Source organism: Rhyacophila brunnea, unplaced genomic scaffold, assembly GCF_057557595.1.
Source record: "Rhyacophila brunnea isolate RB1 unplaced genomic scaffold, BYU_Rbru_1.0 scaffold_21, whole genome shotgun sequence".
Classification (NCBI taxonomy): Eukaryota; Metazoa; Arthropoda; class Insecta; order Trichoptera; family Rhyacophilidae; genus Rhyacophila; species Rhyacophila brunnea.
The window spans coordinates 31,219,759-31,246,794 of record NW_028232871.1 but is presented as its reverse complement, the minus strand read 5'-3'; the positions used below and the strand labels follow the sequence as shown (position 1 = coordinate 31,246,794).

At 34.4% G+C, this 27,036-nt stretch overlaps 2 protein-coding genes across 2 annotated transcripts in view; both read right to left on the bottom strand.

Annotated features, from left to right (window-relative positions):
* Positions 1 to 3,918: 3,918 nt before the first annotated feature.
* eIF3f1 (eukaryotic translation initiation factor 3 subunit f1) lies at positions 3,919 to 7,750 on the bottom strand. The gene is made up of 4 exons (XM_085949103.1): positions 7,627 to 7,750; positions 7,146 to 7,292; positions 5,468 to 5,826; positions 3,919 to 4,365 (listed from the first exon to the last, which is right to left on the bottom strand). Exons 1-4 carry the CDS (start codon positions 7,733 to 7,735, stop codon positions 4,138 to 4,140), a joined length of 843 nt encoding a protein of 280 aa, XP_085805229.1. The 5' UTR covers positions 7,736 to 7,750; the 3' UTR covers positions 3,919 to 4,137.
* A 3,692-nt stretch (positions 7,751 to 11,442) lies between these two features.
* bbx (bobby sox) overlaps positions 11,443 to 27,036 on the bottom strand; it is a 71,078-nt gene continuing 55,484 nt past the window's right edge. Inside the window, exons 2-4 of the mRNA XM_085949102.1 lie at positions 19,326 to 19,551; positions 14,137 to 14,218; positions 11,443 to 13,562 (exon numbers count right to left, since the gene is read on the bottom strand). Of these exons, the coding sequence (XP_085805228.1) occupies positions 11,619 to 13,562; positions 14,137 to 14,218; positions 19,326 to 19,525 (2,226 nt within the window). The 5' untranslated portion in view covers positions 19,526 to 19,551 and the 3' untranslated portion in view covers positions 11,443 to 11,618. The remainder of the gene's footprint in view (positions 13,563 to 14,136; positions 14,219 to 19,325; positions 19,552 to 27,036) is intronic.

Sequence of the window (27,036 nt, the reverse complement as noted above, 5' to 3'; positions counted from 1 at the left end):
TACAAAAACAAGTGAATTTGGCCTAGAAAATCAGAATCGAGACATGACGTGATTATCAGATCAAAAGCGTAATGCAGTAACCTCTATTCAGTCTATTCCATTATGGGCAGCAAGATAATATTATATTAACATTATAGTGTATAAATATATATAATATTAATGCCATTTTTTTTGCAGATTATCTTCCTCGGGCTCGTTGCGCTGGCATCATTATCATTAGTAACATCAGCAGCAGGGATGCCGAGAGGCTATATTATGATCGCACACCCTCATCCATATGGAGGTCTTCCTCTCGCATCTTCACTATCCTACGCAGTTGCACCATACCCCCAGAGTCCTGCACGAGTCATACACGCCTCGCCTTACGTCCACATGCCACTGGTTTCTTCGGCCAGTACTACCAACTACGTCACTGTGCCGAGATATTATCCTCTCAATAACTATCTGGATCATTATTCGATGGCTGCTCACGGTATTCCGATGACCAGGTTTTACACGCCTGGATTAGTATGAGACAATAGTTTTATTTGTTAAAATATTTATTTAATAATATAAAATATGGGTAACCGATTATGTACATTGCAGTATGTAAACCATTCCAAAGATTTTCATTGTTTTCGGGTTCCTCATTCTTATCAAATGTTCTAGTTATGTCTCTATGGAGATCCCTGCATTAATTTGTCCTCATAGCTGAAAGTATTGAAAGACCCGTAGCATTCTTCACTTGGTTTGACCATCATGCAGGCAACCTAGTCTTCAGAGTCAACACTCAATGTTTGCGATGACGATGAGCCTTTCCAAACTATTTAGTTTTCCTTTCACATGTGGACAAAAGAACTGCAGAATTAAATGATAGGCATCAAAAACTTTTCAGTAGTTTTTGACCAATGCTAACGTAAAAAGGGTTTCACTGACAAAATCTATTGATACTTGAATAATTTGAGGCAAATTCGCTGAAGGTAAAAAAAAGAGACCCTTATTAAACTTAGTAGTCTAACTAAAATATATATTAACGTGAACCTCTAGTGGGTACTATCAGTGTTTCCAATCGTTTTATACCTGCGGACCGGTGAAAAAAAGAAAAATATATCGTAGATTGCTAACAAAACAGTTTGATTGCGAATACAAAAAAATATTGCATGTAAATTCTATTGTTAATTATTGAACTAATCAGAAACAAACTGTTAATAACAGATCTATACAGGAATTTTGAGAAATCAATAATTTTTTTTTTAAATAGTGTGAAAATTAGTGTTGCATCTTTACAAGAATAGTTGATAACCGTGGCTTTAGTATTGTTTCAGACAGGCAAAACGTTGCATTAACATCCATTCAGTTGCTCTGTTTTGCTTTTATTACCGACATAGTCGAAAAAGTCTTCTCACATGAATAGTTAGTTTAAAATGTGCAAAAATAACTTAGATATGGTTATTGTCCTTTTTTTTTTTAAACGGGTGCTAATTATTTTTGGACCGGTGGTTTGGAAACACTGCTAAAAGCAATAAATGCCAATGTACATTGATAAATATCTCCCTACCCCTAGAAGTCATTTGTCCGTCCATGGATGTGCCAAATATAAGACCATGTCGGTGCTAAACTGGCAAGTGGAATTTTTGAGAGTGCTAGATGAGGAGTGTTAAAATTAATCAGAACTTCAGGTTTTTTTATTTAGCACTGTATATACAATTATTAAAAGTATATATAACCCAGAAACACATCCATTACAGCATGCCTCATCACATTAATAAAGCCTATAATTTGTGTATAAATCATAGTTTTTTAAGTTATGATATAACTTACTATAGTGGAACAACTTAACCTTGAAATTGTGCAGATTGTGATTTCTTCTACTGGTAAATTTAATTATTGTTACGGTTATTATTTCCGATTGCTCTTACATGAAGCCTATTGCATCGTTTTATCAGGCTCGGCATCGTTTCGACTACGTCATATTCTCTGTCAAAACTATTGAACTTCACGCTTATGTGTATACATATTTTGCAATTTTTGTAGAATCAAAATTATATTATTGTGATTGGCATCACTGAATTAAACCTCCTAAAGAAAGCACACACGTAACCATTATCGTCTACTCTAACAGTCTAACGTGACAAAATTTAAATTTTACACAAGACAAAAAGAAATATGAAGACAATTTTTTTTTGTAATTCACTTAATAACTTGACTAGGTATCTAAATACATAACATGTAGTAAAGGGATTGCCAGGTCCAATGTGATTACTGCGTAAATTGGACGTACATATAACGGTTAAATTATATTATTTTATGTACAGAATGTTTGTAAGTTAAAGTGATCTTTTCTGCCACTCATTAAATTTGTTAGTATTTTCAAGAAGCATAGTTTTTATGTTTCCTACTGATATATTTAAAGGTGTCTTTCTAGGAGACAATCCTAAACAATGAGTGACTCTTGCCTAATCGTGTGGTATGTATTGCTGATTCCTTTGAGGCAATGAATGACAAAGCTATGACAATATTTAAATTATGTCGCTTGCCATAGCTTTAACCAATTAAGCTAGCGTCTCAAGTGACCTCGCAGATAATCCCCGATATGTACATACATACGTAACTTGAAGATTTATTTCAAATTCTGTCAATATGTAATGTTTCTTAAAGACTTCTGCAGTTAACTTAACAGGGCAGTAATGTCATATTGTTTAATATGTATAATCCATTACCTATGTTAATATGTATAGAACTTTAGAAATAAGTGAATCCTGCCATTATTTTGTAAATACATATAAAAACTTAAAAATTCGTTTCATTTCTTCAATCGAATTGAATGTCTATTACATACAATCACTGATTTACTATATAGAATATGCTTTTAGCTGATTTCGCATACATTTGACATTACATACACAGATATTGACATTTCATAAGGAAATTGTAAAGGCCATAAATTGGTTGATCTATTAGTATGGATGAGTTTGCAGCCAATGAGGTCATATATATATAGGCAATGTGAAGGTAAGTTGAAAGTATTTTTGATTTTATGATACACATTTAGAAATGCAGTTTGTGTATAAAAACAAAAATTCTGTAAAAATTGGACATACAATGTGTTCTTATTCTTTTATATTATAACACAACTGGCCATGAAGTCACGGCTGACTATAGACAGGCTACGGCACTGAATTGCAAATTATGACGGTAGAGCTAGTTATTGATTATCTTTGAATGCAATGTGTAACCTGTTCGTAGTAAATGAATATATTCAATTACATATTTCATTCAAATTATTACGTTTATTCCATTCAATATGCAATAATCATTTTCAACAAATAGTTTACCATATTATTGTATTCAAAGTATGAGCAATAACTTAACTGCAATCAAAGTTTACAGTGTCGTGTCACAGTCTGACTATTAATGGGCATTGCATGAGACCCAATGCTAGTAGTGTAGTTAGTGATATACCTAAGTGAAACAATCACAAACATCCAGACTTTGAGAAAATCACAGAAATATATTGTGACATCATCAGGAATCGAACCCGGAGCCCCCAGATGAAAGGCCAGTCTCTTACGCATTGGATTACAATACGAATCAATGTGAAACATTTTATCTCAACAAATTTTTTTTTAAATTGTCAATAACATAGTAGGTACCTTTCTTTTGATAAACTATTTGTCATTCATTCTTGTTTTACCATAAATAGTTGTAATGGCAATAAAAACAAATGATTCCGATCAAGAATTTTAATCGTTCCATAGAGATATATGTATTTGATCTAAGCGTGTCTAAATTATCGAAAGGATATTATTATATGATTGATATTAACAACAAACCTAGAATTCCAATAATTTTCAGCATCTTAGAGAATAGGTTAAGCCTTTGATCTTAGCGTAATTTAATTAACTTAATTAATTTAGGTAGATTAAAAACAAACACAACTTAAAATGAAAAATATTCAAATTTATTCTTCACCTCTCTTATCAAGACTTCACAACAGTTGAAATATAATACAAATCGAATAATAATTAATAACCTTCTGCCATACGAATCAATAATAATATATTCGATTAACAATGTCTTCTTTTCACTTTCACTCGGAGCAAAACAGTTGGAAAATTTCACTCTGTAACTGTTTATATGATGCTTTCCAATGCTAGTTTACTGAGCGGTCAGCAGGGTAAGTTTCTCATTAAGCTGAAGCTGTATCTTGATGAATTGGGAGAGGGTGATGACCATGAGCAGGTCTTTGACGTTGGTGTTGAACATGTTGGTGAACTGCTCATTGGACATGTTGGGCACAGAGTTGATGAGGTCCAGCAGAGATCTTCCCACAGCGTTGTCGGCTGGCTCTTTGTCCGCCAACACGTCTTCTACGTATTGCAGCACCTGCAGATAAAGAATAGCATTGGTATTAATCGAAGGTGAAAAAAAGATATTTCATAGGTTATATTGTTAAAAATGTCATCTACAACGTTCCCTAGTATTCTGTGACAAATTTATAATTATTTATTGGTAGGGCGAAAAATATATTATTATTCTATATTCTATCTTGTAAATCCAAAACAATTTGTCCTAAGGAATTTCAAAATTTAAAAAATGTAAAATATATAATGAAAATGATTCCCAGTATTATAAGGTTTACAAATTTGTAAACGATATACACCCCCTTGGCTTAGCAGTCTCGATAATGATAACAAGACGTAACGAATACATCAGATTCTTGAACAAGATTAGTTTCACAATAATTATGCTCAGAGACATATTCACTAGGACCACACTGACATAAAAATGTATTGCGTTTATAATGGATTTACTGCTGACAGTACGTATTATCGCGGCTATAACAAAAAACTGCAGATGTAAACATGTATTATCGTGCAAATTGCAAGATTGCATGCATGGATTGCAAAAGTTCAGAAGCTTCAGAATTTTCTGTATATCTGAATTGGATATCTGCGCCTGCACAGTAGAACAATAGTGGCAAACCTGCCGGTAAAAAAAAACAACTACACCGCGCAGACTCATTTTGAGTTTAACCGATTTTCATGACCTGTGAAATAGTACCATAAAATGACAACATTGCGTCTGTCTCGCTTACTCTTGAAAAATGAGATTGGTGAAACAGCAATTTTACATGTAAACAGTTATTATCGCGATAGTTTAAAATACACACTATTGGTGCAAGTAAATCCATGGATGTGTACAGGCACTATAATGTTACAAGCATAAATGAAGTTTTTATAAAACCAATTCATCCAAAACACACTTCACAAAAACAATTTAATTTAAAAACTCAAATAGTATTTTGAATCTCCACAGCCCACCTCTACCCTTCGCCATTGCCATATATATTATATAATGCACATAAGCATTAGCTTTAATACGATGATATGCTTCTGCTAAGATACGATAATAGTAATTTATTTATTATAAAATAGGTATTTGACAACAATAATGTTATCAAACGCAAATACATAAATGAACTAACCTGATCCAGCAATGTTGTCAGCTTGGTGGAGGCTTCCGCGACTTGGGCGAGGTCCATCATTGGCTGAACCTTGCGAGCCCTTCCGGCGGCGTTACCGACTCCCATGGTCTTCTGACACAGCTGCAGACCGACCAACTCTGGCTCGTAGCAGGTTACCTCAACATGGATGGGGGTGAACATGCATCCGGACTTTCCTTTAGGCACTCCAAGCGCCACACACACATACGCCTTGAGACCCATCCGGGCGCCCTGGAGGCCCGTGTCCAGGGTGAGATGGACAGGATTGTTGCATTCACGGGCGTAGTACTCGTGGATGACCGATGAGTGATTGGTCACTTCATTTCCTGTGGCCCACCAACCTGGGGAAAGAAAAAAACATTAATAAACATAAAAAATGAGCGTATGTGGCAAGTACATGTGGCAGAAGTAAAACAATCTATTTGGGGCTCCATTTTCATATTATGGTCGTCGTCGATGTATTGCAACCGAGCACAGAATTCTTGTCATCACATCGTGAAGACTCCTTATTAGGCGATTATTTAAAGTCAACTTTAATAAAAATAAATGTTTCATTACATCGTATTATAGTAATGGAGTCATTGATATGTAATATACTTAATAGTTGTTGCAATATATCTACCTACAGATGCGCTTTGTCATATTATATTTACGAAAAATACTCATGCATTCAAGGGGAGTGTTTGGGTCAATTATGATAGCGCTAATCAGATAGAAATTCCTTACCTACATCCCACAATCATTGTTGTGCATGGCATGTTATAAACAAAGCGTTAAGCGTTAAGACTTGCACTAGTTTGATAGCCCATAATGTCATCAAAGAAGTAACTCAATTACGAGTGGGCCTTAATAGTGCGTTAAATTTAGTAAGTGCGCATAGCTGTCATCGGAAAGGTTGCTGGTTCGACACTGTGGATTCATTGACAAAATTATTGTAATATGCATTTAAGTTTCACTTCAAAATAGGATAATGATTCGGTGCTTTTTACTGGTTCTCCGTCATCGTAATCTGTCAGTCGCCATTTTGAATTTTAGCTATCTTTTTGTCATCGAATTATAGTACGCGGTCCAAGCCATTATAGTATTTAGGCAAAAATTATAGTACGTGTAGAGAAAATGAAAGTTTTTTGTTTGTCACAAACATAACGGAGAATTCGAGAAATTCCGATGTCCTACTTAATTATAACACCTCTTACGACCGAAAAATGCTAACACCGGCCGCCGTCATTAACTGTCACATTAGTTTTTTAGAGTAGGTATACAACGCAAAACCATGTCCATTGACTAAAATCGCACACTGAGATCTTATTTATGCTATTTTTTATAGTACTTATTCCACTTTAATTAATATATTAGGACCGGTTTCGTCCGCCTCAGTGGGACATTTTCAACGTTGAAAATGTCCCACTGAGGCGGACGAAACCGGTCCTAATATATTAATTAAAGTGGAATAAGTACTATAAAAAAATAGCATTTTTTTAATTGTGGTATTTTTGACGTACTATACTTTTTTAATAGTACGCGGACGAAAATGTAACTTTTCGAATAGTACGCGAATCAAAATGTACTATAATTATAGTTCAGTTGGCAACACTGCGCTCACTGACAGATGACAGCGGCCGGTGGCGGAGAACCAGTAAAAAGACCCAATGATTCTCACCAACAATGTTTTCTGTCGAGTTAACACGGCGATTGAGGTCGTACACATCCAAGGCATAGTTGAGTTCGGCTTCTACCTGGTCTGCGTGCTCCTTATGAGGAACACAGAAGCAGTTGGTCACCTCAACGATGCCTTTGTCGAGAGACCCTGAAAAAATAATTCAATGTATTGTATTAGTAAACATAAAAGATAAAATAGGAGTGTCGGCATGAGTTATACAATTTGACATGTATGATTGTTGACATAATTTATTTATAATACCAAAATACTACTTATATACCGATAAAGAAATATAATGAGGCTAAAATATCGGTAACTGTGACAATATGCATATCTAAAATGAGGCACAGTATTCATTTCATCGCGCATATTCGAAGCTTATGGAGACGAATGTCATGATTTTGACAGCCGAAGTTGGCACATGTAAAACTGCAAGATTCGAAGTACACGTTAATATTGTGGGCATTTAAATGAAAATTACCTAATAATGTCCCGATAACTCGATGGGAATCAGCATTTCGGCGTTCGTACGCATCTACAATTTGAAATAAAACTATTGGATGCACTTTTACCACCAGGTTGAGCGCCATTTTGCAACGAAGAGAGAAGTGAAGTGAGGTTATGTTAAAATGATGCCAATTGTAAAAATAGTACTAAATAGTTGCCATACTACCATAAATACCAAGTATCGAACAAAAATAAAAGATTTTATTGTTTTACAATAATTATTTTAGTTTTACGAATGATTCACATGAATCTCTTTGTTCATACGTTATATTGATTAAATAATATATTTTGAAATCCTAATTTTCATAGGTCGTTAATATTTGATGACCCAGTATTAAACAGTAATAACTCAAAATACGTAGTTTTGAGATAATGTTTTATATTTTACAATAGGTACACAAGATTTGATAAGTTTTAAAAGGATACAATATGTCAGAATTTATCTTTTCTAAATTGAAACGTACGGTCAATCACCAGTTTTAAATGGAAACAATTCAAAATGGATTTGTACAAAACTGGTTTTTAAAAACAAATTTTGTAAAATTTCATACCTATGGGTTTTTTGGCTCTCAAGAGTCTCAAGGTACCTATCTAAATTATTTTTTTTGAATTGTTTCTGTACAAAACCGGCAAGAGCTCATTTTTGCGAGTATTTTGATACCTACCAATATCGCGAAATGTCGAATTGTTACCATTCAATACTGGGTCATCAATTATAACTGGCAGCAAATATTGATAATTTTATTATCAACTGTTTATCATGTTCATGCGAGATTTTCAAAAATATACGCGATAATACATACTGTCAAGCAGTAAATCCATACACGTGTAGACTGGGTATCAACTTATCTGAACTATTGGTATTCTGCAATATGTATAGGTACCAGCGGCGGCTCCTCTATTACCATGCAAGTGCTACGCACTGCCTGCATTTTTGAAGACATCGCTCAACTTTTCATTGTTATTCATAAGTGTATCACTCATTTCGCGAAGTAGAACATGTAGCAGTATTATAAACAATACTACGTTCATGGGCGCAAAGCGATTGCGATCCAAATAGATTTTCAGTTTGCACAGGATTACAATGAGGTCATTGTATACTTCTTAAACCGTGGTCCAATGTTCCTGTAGTAGCATTTTTTACACACTTTATGATCGGCGCACAAAATTAGGACTCTAGAAACAAAAATGCCAGTTTCTGTTTTATAACAATGTTGACGAGTTAATTTTTAACATTTTTACATTTGAGATTTAATGAATCGCCAACATTTTACGAAAATACGAACCGCCGCATTTATTTCTAAACCACTCAAATACATTCAATATAATAAAAAAAAACACAAAAGCACTACATGGGTATTACGTCGTAGCTGAATATTAAATAAGAAGAAGAAGAACGATAATATAAGAGAAACATACTTTTAATGCCATATAAATGCATCAGAAATAAAACTGAGTTCGAAAGAACGTTGATTTACAATATAAATATTACCCACGTAATGTCAGTTCATTTTATAATTTCACATAAATTAATAATGTGAGATTTAAAAAATAAACATACTGCCATCCACTTTTAACAAAGTGAATTACCAAGACTTTTGGCTGACGCATTGTGCAGAGCGTAAAGCCATAAACGGTGACATATATAATTTACGAAGTTCGACGTTTCAGTCTTTTAACACTAAGATATTATCTTAGCTTACGGCCTCCGATGATTAAGGTAATCATGAAAAGACGCTTTACGACCTCTACGTGGCTAGGACACGTGTTCCTGATGCCGCCAAAGAGTGTGACACTTCGTACCCTTATAGCACAGCCTCAAGGGTTCCGTTGCCATGGCCGGCCCTCCCTCACCCTGCAGCGGTGCCACAAAAGCGACCTACGTGCTGCAGGTCTGACATGGCGGGAGGCGCAGGAGTTCGCGATGGATCGTGGGAAGTGGCACGAACTTGTGCTTGCCCTATGCTCCAATGCTGGGTCGTGACAGGGTGAAAGAAGATCTTCTCTTTATAGAAGGTAAACCATTGCGCACTACCAGAAAATGCTATTTTGAAGATCACCGGCCGCCACTGATAGGTACCTATACTTGCTACAAGGGTGGGTGAATCAGAACCAACGGAAGGATACAGATTAAAGGAAATTAATAAAAAAATGATTTAAGAAAACTCACACATTTATATAAACATTTAGAAATATATTTATTAGAACATTATTGAATTTTAGTAACTGATCTTGCAATATTATAAATTTTATTAAACACTTGCAAGATAATTTAAAGCAGTAACATTCATTTAGATAAAAATAAAACAAAATAAATAATGACACCAACATCATGTGCTTAACACTCCATTAAATTATGTTCAACGCCAAATAATGAATTCATACCGAATATTATAATAGACATTTTATAAACATTCTTAGGATCATATTATCCGAGTACATAGACAAACTGCAATGGGAAATGACAGAAAACTAACCTATATTAATTATTTAATTTGGTGTTATATTTATAATCTTGATATTAACAAAACTACGGAATATTCAATAAGTACATAATGTACTACAAGAAAATGTCAGATGGTGGATTTAAAAATCAGTAATTAATTATGGCTGTACTTTATAATGACAACCAAAACAAACAGATATTTTTGAGATATCTATATTTTTAAATGTTATAACATATTATGGCTATTCTTTGTTGGTTTTTAAAAATTAGTATATATTGTAAATCCATATGAACATGATGCAATACGGTCAAAACACTGTATAGTAGTTTTATGCATACATATAATTAATCAGTGTGAAATTGTTTTCATGGATATTAAAAAAATGAATTAAAAATAAGATTGTATTTTACAACGCTTTGATCTAGTTGTCAGAGTCTATATACGTTTTTGTTATTTCGTTTGATAGAGCAGTTTCAGAAGTAAAACCTCAAATAAACTGTTAAAAGTATAATCGAAAGATGGAAAAGTATTCCTAGCCAAATTTAATGCAAAGGTGTCGAAGTTTAGTTAGCCTTAATTAAGATATTCTTATAATAATAGACACATTGGTTCTGTTTGTGTGGGATGTTCATACACACGGTGTTTCTGTGTCGAACATATGCAACTCATGCATCATTTAAATAAATATATAAATATATTGTAAAAAGTCAATCCAATAATACAGTATGTCTGTGTACTGATACCTATCAATCTTCCCAGAATATTAAGTAATAATATAAACATTCCACCTACCTAGATCTGTGTAGAAAAATATAAAACTCAATGGTTTATTACACGACTATGGAAGATGTACCCTGATCCCTGTTTTCTCTCAATCAGCATCTTAACCTCATACATACCGCAATACAAAAAATATTCACTTTTAAATATTATTTATCAATGTGTATATTAAAATGTGTTTTAATAAATTTATCTTTACAGTTATAAGGCTTTATTTAATATAGTACATGAGCCCTTGAAAACAACGAAACACGTGTATAATAATTAATGATTTAATAAAAAGTTATTGAAAATAACTAAAAAAAATAAATTCAATAACATTGTTATTACGCTGATATGATCATGACAGTAAAGTTAGTATTATAATAATATATATTTAAATTTTCAAAAATAACTATGTACTATTATTTTAGCATAATTATGACAATGCAGGATTAAAAAAAAACACGAGAATTAACGAAAATATTTGCAAAGACTCATATACAGTTTCTACATAATTTTTTTTGTTTTAATGTAATATGTAATCATAAAATATTTAATAATAATTATTTACAATTCATTTTGACTCATGCAAGCTTTCCGTTGCATCGCCCGTTTCAATATAATATACTTTGAATTCTTAAAGTAAACATATTTTTTGGATCAGACAATTAATAAACTATATAAAATCTATAATATAATGCAATAAATCTAAGGCTGATAGAAAACACTTAAACATTACAAGGTCGACTGCACTTCTTCATGTGTCTTCGTTAATTTTACACGTGTTGGCGGCCACTTCTGCCAGCGTGGCTAATGCGCAAAGGTCGCCTGCACTCTCCGAGTTTTGGTCCTGCATTAAAGAATTTGAGGTAGCTTTCGTATGCTGCGGTCTATCCACATTTGTACATGTCACTATGGTTTTGGCTGATTCTGTTTTATCATTACAGTGGTGTAAATTTGTAGAAGAATTGACGTCTAATCTAGTAATGCTATGCTTCCGCGGTTTTCTCTTCTTACTGCCTATGATGGTGGATTTTCTCTGCTCCGCCATTCTGATTCTGTCGTCGTTTGTGATATTTTGGGGTACGCCCGGCGGTTTGGTATTCTGAATTCGGTCCGCGACCGTCTTGGGTTGAAAGCTCTTTTGTATCGAATCGATCCGCTCGAGGGTCGTCACATGTGTCCCTTTTGTTTTATCGAGGGGATAAGGCGTCAAGACGGTCGTTGGGTAACGAGGTCTGCTGTCACTGTGTTTAGACGAAGTCAGATTCTTTTTCCGTTTCTTGTTTTCTTTTTTCTTCTGTAAAAATTTATCGAGGCTCAGCGACGGCAGCGCTCCGATCTTGGCGTCCAGATCGAAGTCGGAAGCTTTGAACATCTTGTTCCCGAGGTTATCGGCGGGGTCTCCACCGTGTTCAACATGGTCATCATAATAATAACCCATCTGACCGGTATCGTCGGCTTCGGTTTGATATTTATAGGCACTTACGGGTAATTCCCTCTGTTCATAATATAAATTAGAATCTGCGTGTTTATCAATCGTATCGTTCAATTCTGTAGGTCTCGAAACGGCTTCGGTCTCAAAACTTTTCCAATTGCACACGGGGCTCAAGTCGTAGGTTGATCTGTTTCTCGCGGAGGCTTTACTCTCAGCGTGCTCTTTCTTTTGACGTTTGTTAACGATTAGACCGCCGTATGCCATGAACTGTTTGTAGCGTTGCGCTTTGCAGGCCCTTCCGGAAGAACGGGATTGTGCCGAGTCGAACTCGGAAATCCACATGTTTTTATTTTTATCGTAATCGTGCACGTCCTCCGGGAGACTTTCCCTGTCTTGAGATTCATTTGACTGATACTTTTCCAGTGAAAGATTCTCATTGACGACTCTGTCGATTATCTTCTGCTGAGTCAGTTCGGCGACAGAATCCTCAGGTGAACGAGTCACCGGCAGTTCCCTTCGCGAATAATAAGAATCCTTATTTTCTTTACTTTTGTCTCTGTCTATAAAATTAGAAAATTCATTTATGTTCTCATCTCTGCGGTCGCTGTTTCGAGCTAGCGGAGACTGTTTCACATCGTTGGAAGTTTGAAAGGATAATGCAAAACTGCGGGTGGTTTCCGTAAGAGCGTCTTGCAATTTCTGCATTTTGGCTTCGGACGCATCCCCCCCAGGCGGGGACACGTCGTTGTTCCTGTAAAAATTGGTCCTGTTCCCGGGGTCGTCGTCACAGAAGGGGCGTTTTTTAGGCGGATTTGGCATAAGACCGGCGTTCGTTGTCAGCTGACTCTCAGGCGTACCCGGCGGGTTGAACGGCTCGGAATTAAGCATCAGCCGCTGGGACAGTAAAGCATAATCGTTATCGTTGCGACGAGGCGGCGAATCAGAGAGCAGAAGACTGCTGATGCCTCCCATCTGCGCCTCGTCTGCGAGTTTACCAGGGGTGAACATCTGCTTGCACTCCCCTAGGAGTTGTTTGGATGTGGAAGGTTGGACGTTATAGTTGAGTTTGGTCAAGTGATTGTTGTTGGTCTGTTCGGGTTTGGTCGTTCGGCAGGCGGCTTCGTCGGGCGGGAAAGGGTCACGGTCACCGGCGATGCTGGCCGCGTCCGAGTTGGCGGGTCGGGTGGCGAACGTCCGCAGCGGGGGCGCGGGTAGTTTGTACCATTTGAAGTCTGGGTTCGCACTGAAGAAGGCGTCTTTATACTGAAATTAACAAAAGGCAATATATGAGATATTTTCAAAAACCAGTAAGTAGGCGTAATGTCAAAATCTAACGAAACATATGTACGTATTCTATAAGCATTGATCTATAATTTACAAAATCTGTCAAATGCATAGAAAAAAAAATTGACAAATACAGATATTTCCAATTTAATTTTAGCTATATTTATTGCAATTAAGTGTTGATTGCCTAATAAAAATGGGCATATTAAATATATGTTGTGTTTAAATTTGGTACTCGTACTGAGAAGCAACACGATGGTATAACGTTTCAAAGTTAAGTTGATAATAATAAAATTGAGGTTCTACGGTGCGTTATACACAAGAAACACAGTTTCATTTTGCCGAAAAATAGGCGCTCTCTATGATCATTACTCTCGAGTATTATATGGATAATATTACTTTAAATCAATATGTAGGTACACATTGGTATAACAAGGTATCTATAGCGTAGTGTCAATTTAATACCGATATACAATAAGACAAAAAATAGCTCTGTTCATTCACTGAACAGTCTATGTTAATTTTTTTTATAATACACAATATTATCACACACCTGTTTTGCAAGACCTGTATAGCTGGCTTTCTCTTCCTTCTCTAGATTGGCCCACCATTCACCGAGTATTTTTGTGATAGATCTGGAAAAGGGAAAGAAAATAAATTAAAATAACCGCAGTATATACAGGCTGGACCAAAGAGATATATTCCGATAATTTTCATTTTCTCATTTCTCCGTCACCATTTTGAGTGTGCAAGCAATACCATAATAGTTATACAAGAACCAAATAATGCAGATCTAATAACCTGGTTTGACCTTTTTCGTAAGCTTCTTGAGATCGAACAAAGAAAATATCCTGATAGCTTTGATTATGTCAGAAGAAGCTCATTTTGAGGTGTTGGGCTGCGTAGATAAACTAAATAATCACTACTGGTCTGCTGAAAATATACGTGAGCTCTATCAGCGTCCTCTACAGCTACACAGTATAAAAGTAATTTGCTAGTGGACAATGCAGAACTATTCTAATTCACATTTGAAATATTTCCGAAGGGATTTCTTTGAAACAACCTATATCAATTATTTATTATTATATAGTTAAATGTCATCATATTTAAGTAGGACTATTAATAAAAATAATGATGCATAAATATGTATCTATATAAATAATAAATAACTTAAATATGACGATTCAAAGTACACTATTAGTGACTAGGTTTTTTAAAATGATTCAAGCACAGTTCTTAAGATTATATCAAGCCTCTACGTGTATATGCTATGTAATTCCTGGAAATTGACATGTATATCATATTGTTCAAAGTAGGAGTGTCAATGGCTGTTTGTATCAATTTTATTGTTTCCGGGATGTCTTGATTTCATAGACTGGCAATGTCCCTTGGCTTGGGATTATTTATTGGCTATGAGGTTTACCTTTAAGAAAAAAAGTTTCTGTCACAAGACAACTTGTAACAATGAATAAGGGATGAAATTCCAGAACCAATGTTACAGCACGTAATCGAAGTGATCATATAATCATGAGCCGGGGTTTATCTAATACTGGATGAAGGATTCCCCTAGCTCGTTTTACTCTTCTTGGTCTCTAGTTCTTCGCTGCTACATACATTTACCAAACTTTATGAGTTCCTCGATTCAGTAAGTTTTAGAGCATCCCTGTGGTCATATAATGCCATTTGGAGATATGTTTGTCCAGCAGTTGTCTAATTGCCGAGCGACATTCCAGCCCATTGCCATTTCATCTGTTTGGCAACCTCTATCACATTGCATACTCTTGTCTGCTGCATTATCTATAGGTTTCTTTGAATTGAACACTCCACTTTAGGCACAAGGGAAGATATTATTCAAGCACCCAAATGTGTTTAATGTCAGCTTGATTTTGCGAGCCATCTCGCCATATACAGTTTATTGTCTGAGGTAGACGTAATTGTTTATCTGGTGGATTTGAGTGCCATTGATGAGGATCATTTTAAGTCAACGAAGCAGTTTATCATGACTTTTGTCTTAGAGACATTTAAGCCTTATGGATCTTTCGCAAAGACAACACTGCAAAGCGCATATGACAGAGGTATTTGCTATGAACCCGTACACAGCGCTTAGTAGATAAATATACCCCAATGAATTAAGGCTGTATTATGATGGGCAATAATTAACATGGCCAAAATTAATGAAAATCAAATTTTGCCACAGTTGATTGATATATTAAACTGGAAGGTTAATGAAGTAAATACAATTATAAAATGTTCAGGATTAACTGGCTCACTCTGTATAAAAAAAATATAATGGGAGATAATTGGACTGAAAACTATTTTTAAGCCATTGCATACAATGTATGTAGGTATATCATAATAATTATGTTGATAACAAACATGGTTTCCTATCACTATCACAATGCTGGCATATAATATATCTACATTCTACTCTGAACAATATTGTTATCTGTTAACACTGCAACATGTGGACAGTGCAATCAAGTAAAAATAATAATTATGCATGAATGAAAAAAATGAAAGTTTCAAATTCACATCCTGTGACAAATTTATTTATAGTACAAAGTTTTATTTGTTTGAGTTGAAAAATTAAATATGTACATTAAAAAAATACATCCATATTATAAATGAAGGGTATGATAAATCTGAAGGTCTAAATGTGTGTCTTTACAATCTGGGTGAGTACAATTTCTGAGGGTCTTTTTAAAAAAAATATCCCAATTTATAATTTTTTATTATTGATTTTTACAGAGGGGGATTATCATATTATACTATACCTATTAAAATAACAAGAGGTATTTTCAAATATAAGTAACCACTAAATTTTGAAAATAAATTACTACATTAGTCATTATGTACTAGAACTTTAAAATAGATGAACACAGCATTTACTGTCATTCTCCCTGCATATTGAAAAATTTATTCCTACCTAATTTAATCATACAAATTGTAATTATTAGGTTTAGGATTCTAAGGTATTTAAATATTTTTTTTGAGTCGCCCCACAACAAAATATCAAAAATATCTATCTGTTTCAGACAATTTTGAAACATAAAGCCCTGTTTGTTAGCACCTATTTTTAAATATTTTTGGATAATTACATATTTTAGGTTTCAGCACATATTTTGACACAAACACAATAACACTAGTAAACACAATTGAAATGTTAGGATCATCTACAAAGTCACAAAGTAGTGCAGCAAATTAATATTTTAAACAATACTGCTGCTAAAATAAGAAAATGCATCTGATGGAATTTCCAAAGAAGCTTTAATATTCTGCAGCGTTTGAAGTAACAATTTTGTACTTATTTTTATTCCAATTGTAGTAACAATCTCAGTAACATCTGTAGAACTAAGTGGAAAGAAGTTTTTTCCATGTAAAACATTTTGCTAGGATCAAATCGTCAAAAATTCACTTTCGAAAATTTGAAGCATTATTTTATTACTTATTGTAGTAAAGCGTTTTCTATCTGTGAATAAATAATAAATTAAACTGTTGAAATATATATGATTATTGTAATACTTAGGTACTTAAATTTTTAGCATCTATTTTTGTTTTTTAGCACGTAATTATGAAATTTTAATCACATATTTTTCAATTATATCTACATATTTCAGGTTCCTATTATTCATTTTTTAGCACCTAAAAATCCTAAGTCTAGTAATTATACACCACGCCCCCATTTGCAGCCGTGCATAGTTGTTTTCTCATGGCCGACGATACATTGTGACCACCCAGAAATTCTGTTATCTTCTGAACGACCGAGACCTTCCACCCCTCTCAGGTCTTTACTTCTCTCAGGGCCGTGCCGTGCCGAATAAAGCGTCTCAGACATATGTATTGTCGAGAGCCATTCTTTTATTTAAAGTCTCTGAATGAGTACTGGTTCATCTTGTGCTCTGTACAAGAAATATGTTTTTAAATATTATTTGTGCTTAGTGTATGTGTTATAGTTGAGATTCACAATGTGTATAAGTGCATATTTTGTTGTTCTCATGTCATTGATTTTCAAACAATGTCTTGTAGGTATCCTGAGATGGCTATAAATTTATTTATTCTTCTTCTTGGTTTATGCTTGCTCCTCAGTTAGAACATATGACCTAATACGTCAGAATCAGATTAGCCAGAATGTACTATTTCACTCTCAATGTGATGAGAGGCTGCGTGGTACACTCTCTTTCTTATCTGATCGTTACTCATACATTTATAACATTGCACACATAGTATCCACTGTAAGTATCTATTCACGAAGCTCAGAACATAGTTGCTCAGAGACTTCATAGGGTGCAATGCCTCGCTACCTAAGAATACAACTGTCGAATATGCTGCAATTGGTTTTAACCGAGTACAGTAGTGACTAGTAAATGTTGCTCCAGCTATTCCTCTTCGGATAGCGAACTCTCATTGCAAAGTACCATCTCCTGTGATGTGCACCCCCAGGTATTTGAAACTGTTGATACTCTCGAAGTCTTATCCATTGCTAATTAGGGAGAAATCTGGATCAGGACAGGTGCTATCGCAAAAAATTCAGTTTTATTTAATTGCTATTAAATTTTACTATTGAGCCTACTAGCCGAAAGAATCTACTTACAGACACCTGAATAGATGCATGATGTTCATGTACGACTGATTAAAACTATGGTAATTGAGCTGCAGAGGTGGCCATGAGCTTTTATATTTTTTTTTTTACGAAAACAGTTTATTCCATGTAGACAATTATAATAAATATCTTTTTCTGTCTAAATAATTGTTAATTGAAAATTTGAAATTTTCATACATTTTGATGCACCATTATCACAAACTAAGATTATATGAGGTAATATTAGGTTGGGGTAGGTTAGATTAGGTTGGGTTAGGTTTGGTTTGGACTAAAAAGAAAGTTGTAAAATCTCATGGCCACCTCTGCGGCACATTTACCAAAACTATATGAGACAAAGGCTGCCTGGTAATCAGTCGTATACCATTCGGCTAAAAAGCTGTTTTTCCATCCAGTGGACGTCATTTGTGAACGCTTTTCATAAAACGGGAGCGAGTCAAGAGCGTTTTCTGTGAACTCGAGGAGAAACTTAGTTGTTCGTGACTCAAATAACATAATCAATTAGAACAAGATATGAAATGTCACAATAGATAGTCACTCATTTCGCATGTATCTTGTATCTTTACTAGCTGGTTTGAAAATGATAGGCATTGATTTTTCAGTAAATATTGATGAATCTGAAAATCATCCATCAAATCCAGAAATGTCCACAGAAAAACTAAGATTCGGCTCTATAAAACCGTCATACGCACAGTCGCTGCATACGGGTGCGAGTCATGGACGCTAAATATGAAAGCAGCTGTGGGGAGTGGAGAATTAGGTACAACACGGAACTATACCGCTTATACCAAGATTCAAAACTCTCCACCTTCATAAAACTCCAAAGGCTAAACTGGGCAGGCCATGTCCAGCTCGGATGCTTGGAACTCAGGCATGCAGTCACGGATACCGAAGAAGATCCTCGAAGGAAACCCAGGGGGGAAAAGGCCAGTGGGAAAGCCACGCACATGATGGGGTGATAACATTACAAAAGATGCCAACCAGCTGCTAAAAATCAGGAACTGGAAAAGACGTGCGGAGGACCGTTCCGGCTGGAGGACGGCGGTGGAGGAGGCCAGGGCTCGACTTGAGCTGTAGTGCCATCGAAGAAGAAGAAATGTGAAAAATTTGAGATGAATAGAATTAAAATAAGCAGTAGGAATTACCGATTTTCCAGATTTGGGTACTTGTCCCGGACGACACTGCGGTGGCGCTTGCAGAAGATGAGGAAGGCGTTCATGGGCCTGCGTGCGTGGTGAGCAGGCTCCGCGTCACCCTCCCCCTCTACCCCATCTTTGTCATTCTTAGTCTTGTACTGCCCGTTGTTCTCTGCCTTGATGGCAGGCGTCTCTTGACTCTCCGTCATCTTGCAACACTGTGTAAGCTCCTTGCCTGTGAAAATAAGAAAGAACAGCTTTAATCGAATGTTTCTTGCAGAACATCCCCCGGGGTAGGGTAAGGCGTATCTAAAATTATGCCATTAAATCATACTTAGATAAATTTTGATATTTTATAGATTCAAGAATATTTTTTATTGATTATAGTTGCGTTTAGGCAGGGCTTAATGAATTAAAAAAAAAACTAACGAGCACCATCTGTAATATTATCGTCAGCCGAATGCAGAACTATTCTTCACATTTGAAATATTTTACAGAAGTATATTTTGAAACAGCCTACTTAAGTTATACATTTCTTATATAAACAAATTAATAAGTAGGTAGGTGTTTACATCATTTTATTCATCAACAGTTCTACTAAATTTATATAAATAATAAATAATTGAAGTAGGTTGTTTTAAAGAACTCCCTTCTAAAAAAAATCAAATGCGAGTTAGAATAGTTCTGCATTCAGCTGACGCTATGTGTTCTTAATTTAACGAAAACAAATAAGTATATGACTGAAAAGTTTTTCACTATTTTAGCCGGATCTATGTTTCCGGAATTATGTTTTGGTTTAGAAAGGGTTTAGTTGAATCTTAAAACTAACCATCACCATCTGCAAATTGTATTATTAGTTCAAAGTTTAGTGTGTACTATTTATGTCAAATCTTAACAGCCTACCTCCATCTTTCGCCACTGATGTATAAATATCGTTCAAATGGCAACACAGTCTCTGCGCGCCTACTTAATGTTTGATGACATTCATTGAAAGATCAATGTCCGGGAATCGGATCATTAATTTATTAAGATCTAATTCTTTTGTATATTATTAATTATCCCAGTCAGCCTTTTATATAAAATCGTATTGACTCAGTGAGATTATTCCCAGTTTATACTATTATCCTGATCATAAGATTTCACTAACAATTGGACATAGGTGTGCAGAAAGTAGCCAGTCCACAAAAAATAAAAAAATGAGACATGATATAGATCAGATGCGAAGGTTTTCTCTACGTTCTGCTGAAAATAGCCAAGCAGCAAACAAATTATTCTTGAAATAAAATACTATTTTTTACAATTTTACATACATTTTTAATATCATGTTGTTGCTAAAGTGCCATCATCTCAGCTCGACATTATTGTGGACTGGCTACATTCTGTATAACTGCGTTCAATTAATTCTCTCAAATAATACAGCGCTTGAAATGGAAAAAAAAATACGAACCGGAGCACAATTTTTCGAAAATAGTCAAATATTTTCGATTTTCTTGTAATATACCAATCAAATGAATTAATATACTTCTGACATACCTACATTTCTCCGAAGATGAAGGTAACTAACATCTTTGCAGGTGAAAATAAAATCTAATTTCAAAGAAACAAAATAACATAACGGTCAATATTGCTCGTGAAAATATAGGTTTACGACATGTAAAATTTTTTTTTTCACAAACCAGAACCCAACCCATTTATTTATTTTTATTTCAATAATGTAAGTAATATTTTACAATATGGCATACGCCATACATACATGAATGTTTCCAGTGGCATAATATCTCAATGCTAGAAGAAAGTGCAACTTCGGCTATAGGTAAGCCCATTTACGTAATTTTCCGAAAATTCGTTCTAACGAACAATGCAACATTTTGCTATTCTACCTGTAGCCTATTATCGAGTGAAATCTGTCACATGTCACAAGTAGATTACGTTTCTTGCTACTGAACATATCGCACCGATATGTGCGTCATTACATCAAGTTACATGTGTTTTGTGAATGACAACAAAATCACATCGACAAATTCAACGTGTTGCAGTCGAAACGAGTTTTGCGTTCGGACTCTGATCGGATGAAATATTTATAGGAAACAGTTTATCAGCGTGAAATAAAATTAATTATAAGTAGGTACGACGTGTGCAGTCAATGTCTTGCAATACAATAATCATAACTCATAACATTCATTAAGCGTCAATTACATTGAGCTTTTTTACGAGCTGCTTATTGGCTAATTTAAAAGCGGGCGTTTCAGCTACTGCGATTTCATGATTACACACAAAACTTTCCATTCGCTGATAAGCCACAAGCCAGCGAGCGATTTTGGCGGAACGTAGTTCGTTTTTTTACCGGGAGGTCGCTACGCTCCATAAGAATGTTTCCATTAAACGTCAAAAATGTAAATTTCAAAATGAGTAGTTCGTTTTTCCACCACCATCGCTCTACTGCGCAGACGCAGTAAGCCCACACGCCGGCGTGTAATGTGAAAAGTTGACCGGCTTTCAACTTTTCTAGGTGGAGTGTTTACAACCTGCTTATTAGCTTATTCGATGATTACACTGGGCGAATTTACAGGCAGATTATAAATTTGCCAATAATCAGCTCATAAAAAAGCTCAATGTAATTGACGCTTTACATACGCCAGTGGTGTTCCCAACTTTATGTTACTACGCCTCCCTTTAAAAAAAATCTAATCTTGGCGCCTCCCCCCTTTTATTTAATATTATATAAAAAGGTAAACAAGTTTTTACTACTTACATTATATTCATTTTTAAATTAATTTGTTTTTCATGTGACGAATGTGCTTGTTTATTAGCACAATCAATTTTAATAGTAGTCAATCCAAATTCATCATCGTTCATTAACAAATGGATTCTATCATGGGCCCCACATCCTGAAGCAGCCCCCCAGACCAGCATCTTCCAACCACATATTTAAAATATTTAACGGCTCCGAAATAATGCAGCGCCGCGGGCGACTTTTTTTTTACTATTAATAAAATAATGTGAAAAGTGCATTAGCAAACTAACCAAGAACTCAGGAAATAGATTTTTGTTTGCTTCAATATTATAGTAGAAATCATTTAAAAGTGAAGATATGGCGAACTTATTTTTTTTGTAATTTTGATTTTCAAAGCTCCATTTTTTATGAATGCCTTCACTTTGTCTTTTTAAGTCAATGAATGCATTAGTGGTCCTTTTGCATTGATTTATTCACTCAGTTTTTTTTTAAATTTCAACCAAATAGACAAGTTTAACAACAAAATTATCGTTCCTAAACAAATTTGCCTCAAATTTCAACATTATGATTTGACCCTTTTATTTATTTTTTTCACGAGATAGCCAGCGCGTTTCACAATAGTATAGAAGTCAGGTATGTATTATAAAATTAGTCTCCATATTTTCAGACAGGTTTGCAAACAACCTTTTATAGGACTGTTTTTCTGTGTAGTTTATAACTAGCAAACGTTTTATAAACTATGTAAACTTGCGGCTACATTAATTGTGTGAAACTTGTCGCGCCTCCCTTCGTAACACTCCGCGCCTCCCTGGTTGGAAATCGCTGACATACGCACTTAATGCCACTCTAATGGTATCGCAATAAACATTATTGCTGATTGGCCAAGGTAATAAATGCATTAATCTTGAAAAAAACTCCGAATGCGACAATGCTAGGTAAGTAAACCAATTAACACATCGACACGTTGTTTAGGGTTTTCACTAAGTTTTCCGATTCACTAAAAGCAATTCTGAATAAAAATAGTATTCGATTTTATTGAATGCTTCGGAAAATGTGTAAGTATAATTATTAGTTGTTACTGAAGGAGCGCAGGCAATTACTTTCATAGCAAACGTTTATTTTTATTCATTTGGCACAAATCCAGTGATAAGAAAATCTTTATCTAGTTCTAGTAGTGGGATTAATAAAAGTTAAAACATTAATAGTACAATAATGGTAATAACCAGAGAATACACAAATCTGTGGTAATAACTATAGATATGGACTATTGCACTATAGCTACTATGAGAGATACAATATTAAATTATAATTGACTTAAGTTTTGTACTTTTCCATTTGTCATTTTTTGGTTTTGCCTTTCGGCATATTCATGCGGTTCCATGACAAAACAGAACAACGATACATATAACTATGACCTTTCAGGAAAAATATAAATTTAATATTGAAATTGTCCTATCTCTATTATGTTGATAGATTTTTAATAACACAGATTTTCAATACGCCATAATAAATCAATTTATATACTTACCTAATTTCTGCATTCCTAATCGCTAGAAATCCTCAAATAAACGGGACTTGGCCGGCAAGCTTAGGATATCTCATCTTAGTCAATATATGTTCAAAATGATTGGGTGACTAGTACAACGAAATAATGACCTAACCTAAGCTAAATAGATTCCACAAAAATTAATGTTTCATTTTTCCCCTGGCTGTTCTGTTTTGTCCGGTTACCATTCTTGCACTATCCACACTCACCGATGGCAAACAACTTAACTTGAATAGTACACAACTTAAATCAATTAGAATTTAAATTCTAACTCCACCAAGCAACCTCAGTTGATGTTGATAGTATTAATAATTATTTAAATATTATATTGCGACAACTTAATAAAGAAAGAATATAAACAGGTCATAAGACAATCGGTAAATGCCAATTGAGTATTGAATACGTATATTATCTACCTATTAAATCGATGCTATTTTATTACTTAGTGATTCCCATTCAAGGGTTCCGAAATATCGAAAAGCTTGCAAAAAATTTACACTTCCCAGCTTTATTGAATTCTTCTGGTCTGGTACAACATTTAAAAACATCTTAAATACTAACATACACAATGTTTGTTTACAAACAGTACTTAAAGGAAGGTACTTATGTATGTATTTTCATAAAATCATATCGAATCTAATAATACAACGTCAAGTGAGGTAAGAGTTCATAAAGATTTTACAAAATATTATAAGCTCCAACCAAAAAAGGTCGGCGTCCCTGTATTGAATTATACTATTTCACTGTAATTAAAAATGGTTCTTTATTTTTAATAAAATACCCACATACAGCATATTTTTAATGATTTTATTAAAAAAAAATACAAAAATATATTCATTCCATATATGGGAATACTAAAACCAACAATCTGTTTTCAATCCATTTAATAACAAATCGGCGTTGAAGTTTAGTTAATTTTCCTAACGCGGTTGATATTGTAATTTTCAGATTTTGCACACTGCACTCACGCAGTCTCTATTGAAAAGATTGAAAACCTTTTCCCCACGGAGTGAGGAATACAAAATTTAAAAATTGCCAAAATGATATAGGTAATATGAGTAGGTACCTATTATTTTGATTGCTGTCAATAATTACTAAAAATATATTATAACACAACCGGTTAAGGGGAGAGGTATACCAGCAGAGGCACCTAGCGGTAAATATGAAGGTTGCAATTTGAGACATTTTTTTGATAATTTACAAACATTTTAACAGATATTTTTGAAAACATTAAAAAGAAAAATGTTTTTTTTAGAGTCAAAGATAAACTTACAATTGCAAAAAAAAGTTATAAAATGTGAATTTGTCACAGGACCACATTATATTTTATGGTCATATTTATTATTAAGTACAATTTAGTTTATTAAGTTTTCTATTTTTTCTCGTACCTACAGATTTTTGACTAATTCATAGTTTTAATATTTTTTATATTTATTAAAAAGAAATCGATTTTTATAAAAATATAAATGTGTATAACTTGAAATCCTTTTTATTTGTGGTGTACCTAGGTGCCTCTGCTGGTATGCCGCTCCCCCTTAAATAAATTTAGCAATTTACGACTATTTCTTACAAAACAATTGCGCCATTACTACTTGGGTTCATTTGTACTGTACATAATATAATATAGAAAACATTACTTACAAGAAAAGTCAAAGAAAATATGACTTAGGAAACTATAATGAAAGGTCAGCTTTCCTTCACTTTTATGATTTTAGACAATGTTAGACATAAGTACTACATATTTACATGTTTTTCTTAGATATTTTAATAACAGGAAAAATAATTGTAAGACGTATGTTTTTCACTGTGGTAACGCAATCAATAATGGGGTCTTTAAAACTGAAGAACTCAGATCTCAGGATAGGCACTAGGCAGGGTTGGAGAGATATCTCGGAAGCCGCCAAGACCCACACAGGATTGTCGACAACGATGAGCTCGCGAGCACCACGTTGCCGACCTCCGCTCGAGTAATTATGACCTGCGAGTTGTTTGGTTAGTTTTCCAGTTCCGGTGCACGATTATCGGCACGAGTGTGAACAATTTATAGCAATAATAATTACACAGATAACTAAATTCATATAAAAAATAGCACTCATTGGGAAGTGGCAGACTGCCTATTGGACAGAGGTAAATGATTGAACCACCCATTGCCCACTTCACATACGACCAATTCGGTTGACATTTTCTTGATGAAATTATCCAGTCATTTATATTTATTTTAGAAAATCGACATTCTTTAAATTAAATATAAAATATACTAAAGCTATGAATTATTCAACCATCTCTTTGCAATTTTCGAATGAAATTATTAATCTACATTTAAATCACTTAAATGATAAAAAATAAACATGTAATAATACGAGGGTTCAACGAACGCACATTATATAAAGCTTTAAAAAATATATAAATATATTTATGAATTAAAAAAAAAAATATTTGAATAATTGAGAATCGTTTTTGGTTCACTTTATCATTCAAATACATAACTTGAAAACACCTCAGATATATACCTACTAGAAAAAAACATATTTGAAAGAAATATACGACGCCCGTCGGGATTTAATCCGTATATCCACCGGTATCGCGCCAATATCCTTTAACCAATTAGGCTACGGGTCTCCTACTTAATTACGATAATTTAAACTAGTAGGTAGGTACTACATGAAATGCTTATTAAATTGCGTTATTTTTGACTATCGGTTTTAGTATGTTAAAACCAAAGAATCATTAATTAATTACTAACCGACGCCCGGCTCTCGGTAAATATTTAGTAATAACGTCTACTTGACCATGCTAACAACTTATGTCTTCGAGACGTTTATCTTTAAACCTACTTCACGAAGCTCCTGCATCGTGTTCTGTATGTCTTCTGGGTTGTTCGCAAAGAAAACGATGTCGTATGCAAAGTGAAGGTGACTGTATTTTTCATTAATGGCGATTCCACTGTCCTCCCAGTCTAGTCACCTGAATAGATCTTCCAGAGTTGTTTAGATTACTACCTAGTACCGGTACGAAATTGCCAAAACATTACATGCAGACGTACTTACATGTAATTCTATTGTAATAATAATAATAAGTCATCCGAGTCAGCAGGGCCGATAAGTCAGAAGGACGCTTTAACCGACTTCTTTCCTTTCTTTGGACATCGCTGAACATACACAAAGTATTATGATCAGCGTTCTGTAATAGACAACACAAATTGAAAGGAATCCTGAGAACAATAAAATTGGGAATGAAAACCGAGACATCTAGTGAGGCGAGAGAGAAAGTAAACGGGAGTTAGTTAGTGTATGTGGTGTGAAATTTGTTCTGCACTGCCCATGTGAATAATATCCATCAAACAACTAGTGAAGTATTTGGCTTTCCTTATCTCGGAAAGTAGATCGACAACATTTTTTTTTTTTACATTTCTATCTGAAATCGATTCAGATCGATAGTAT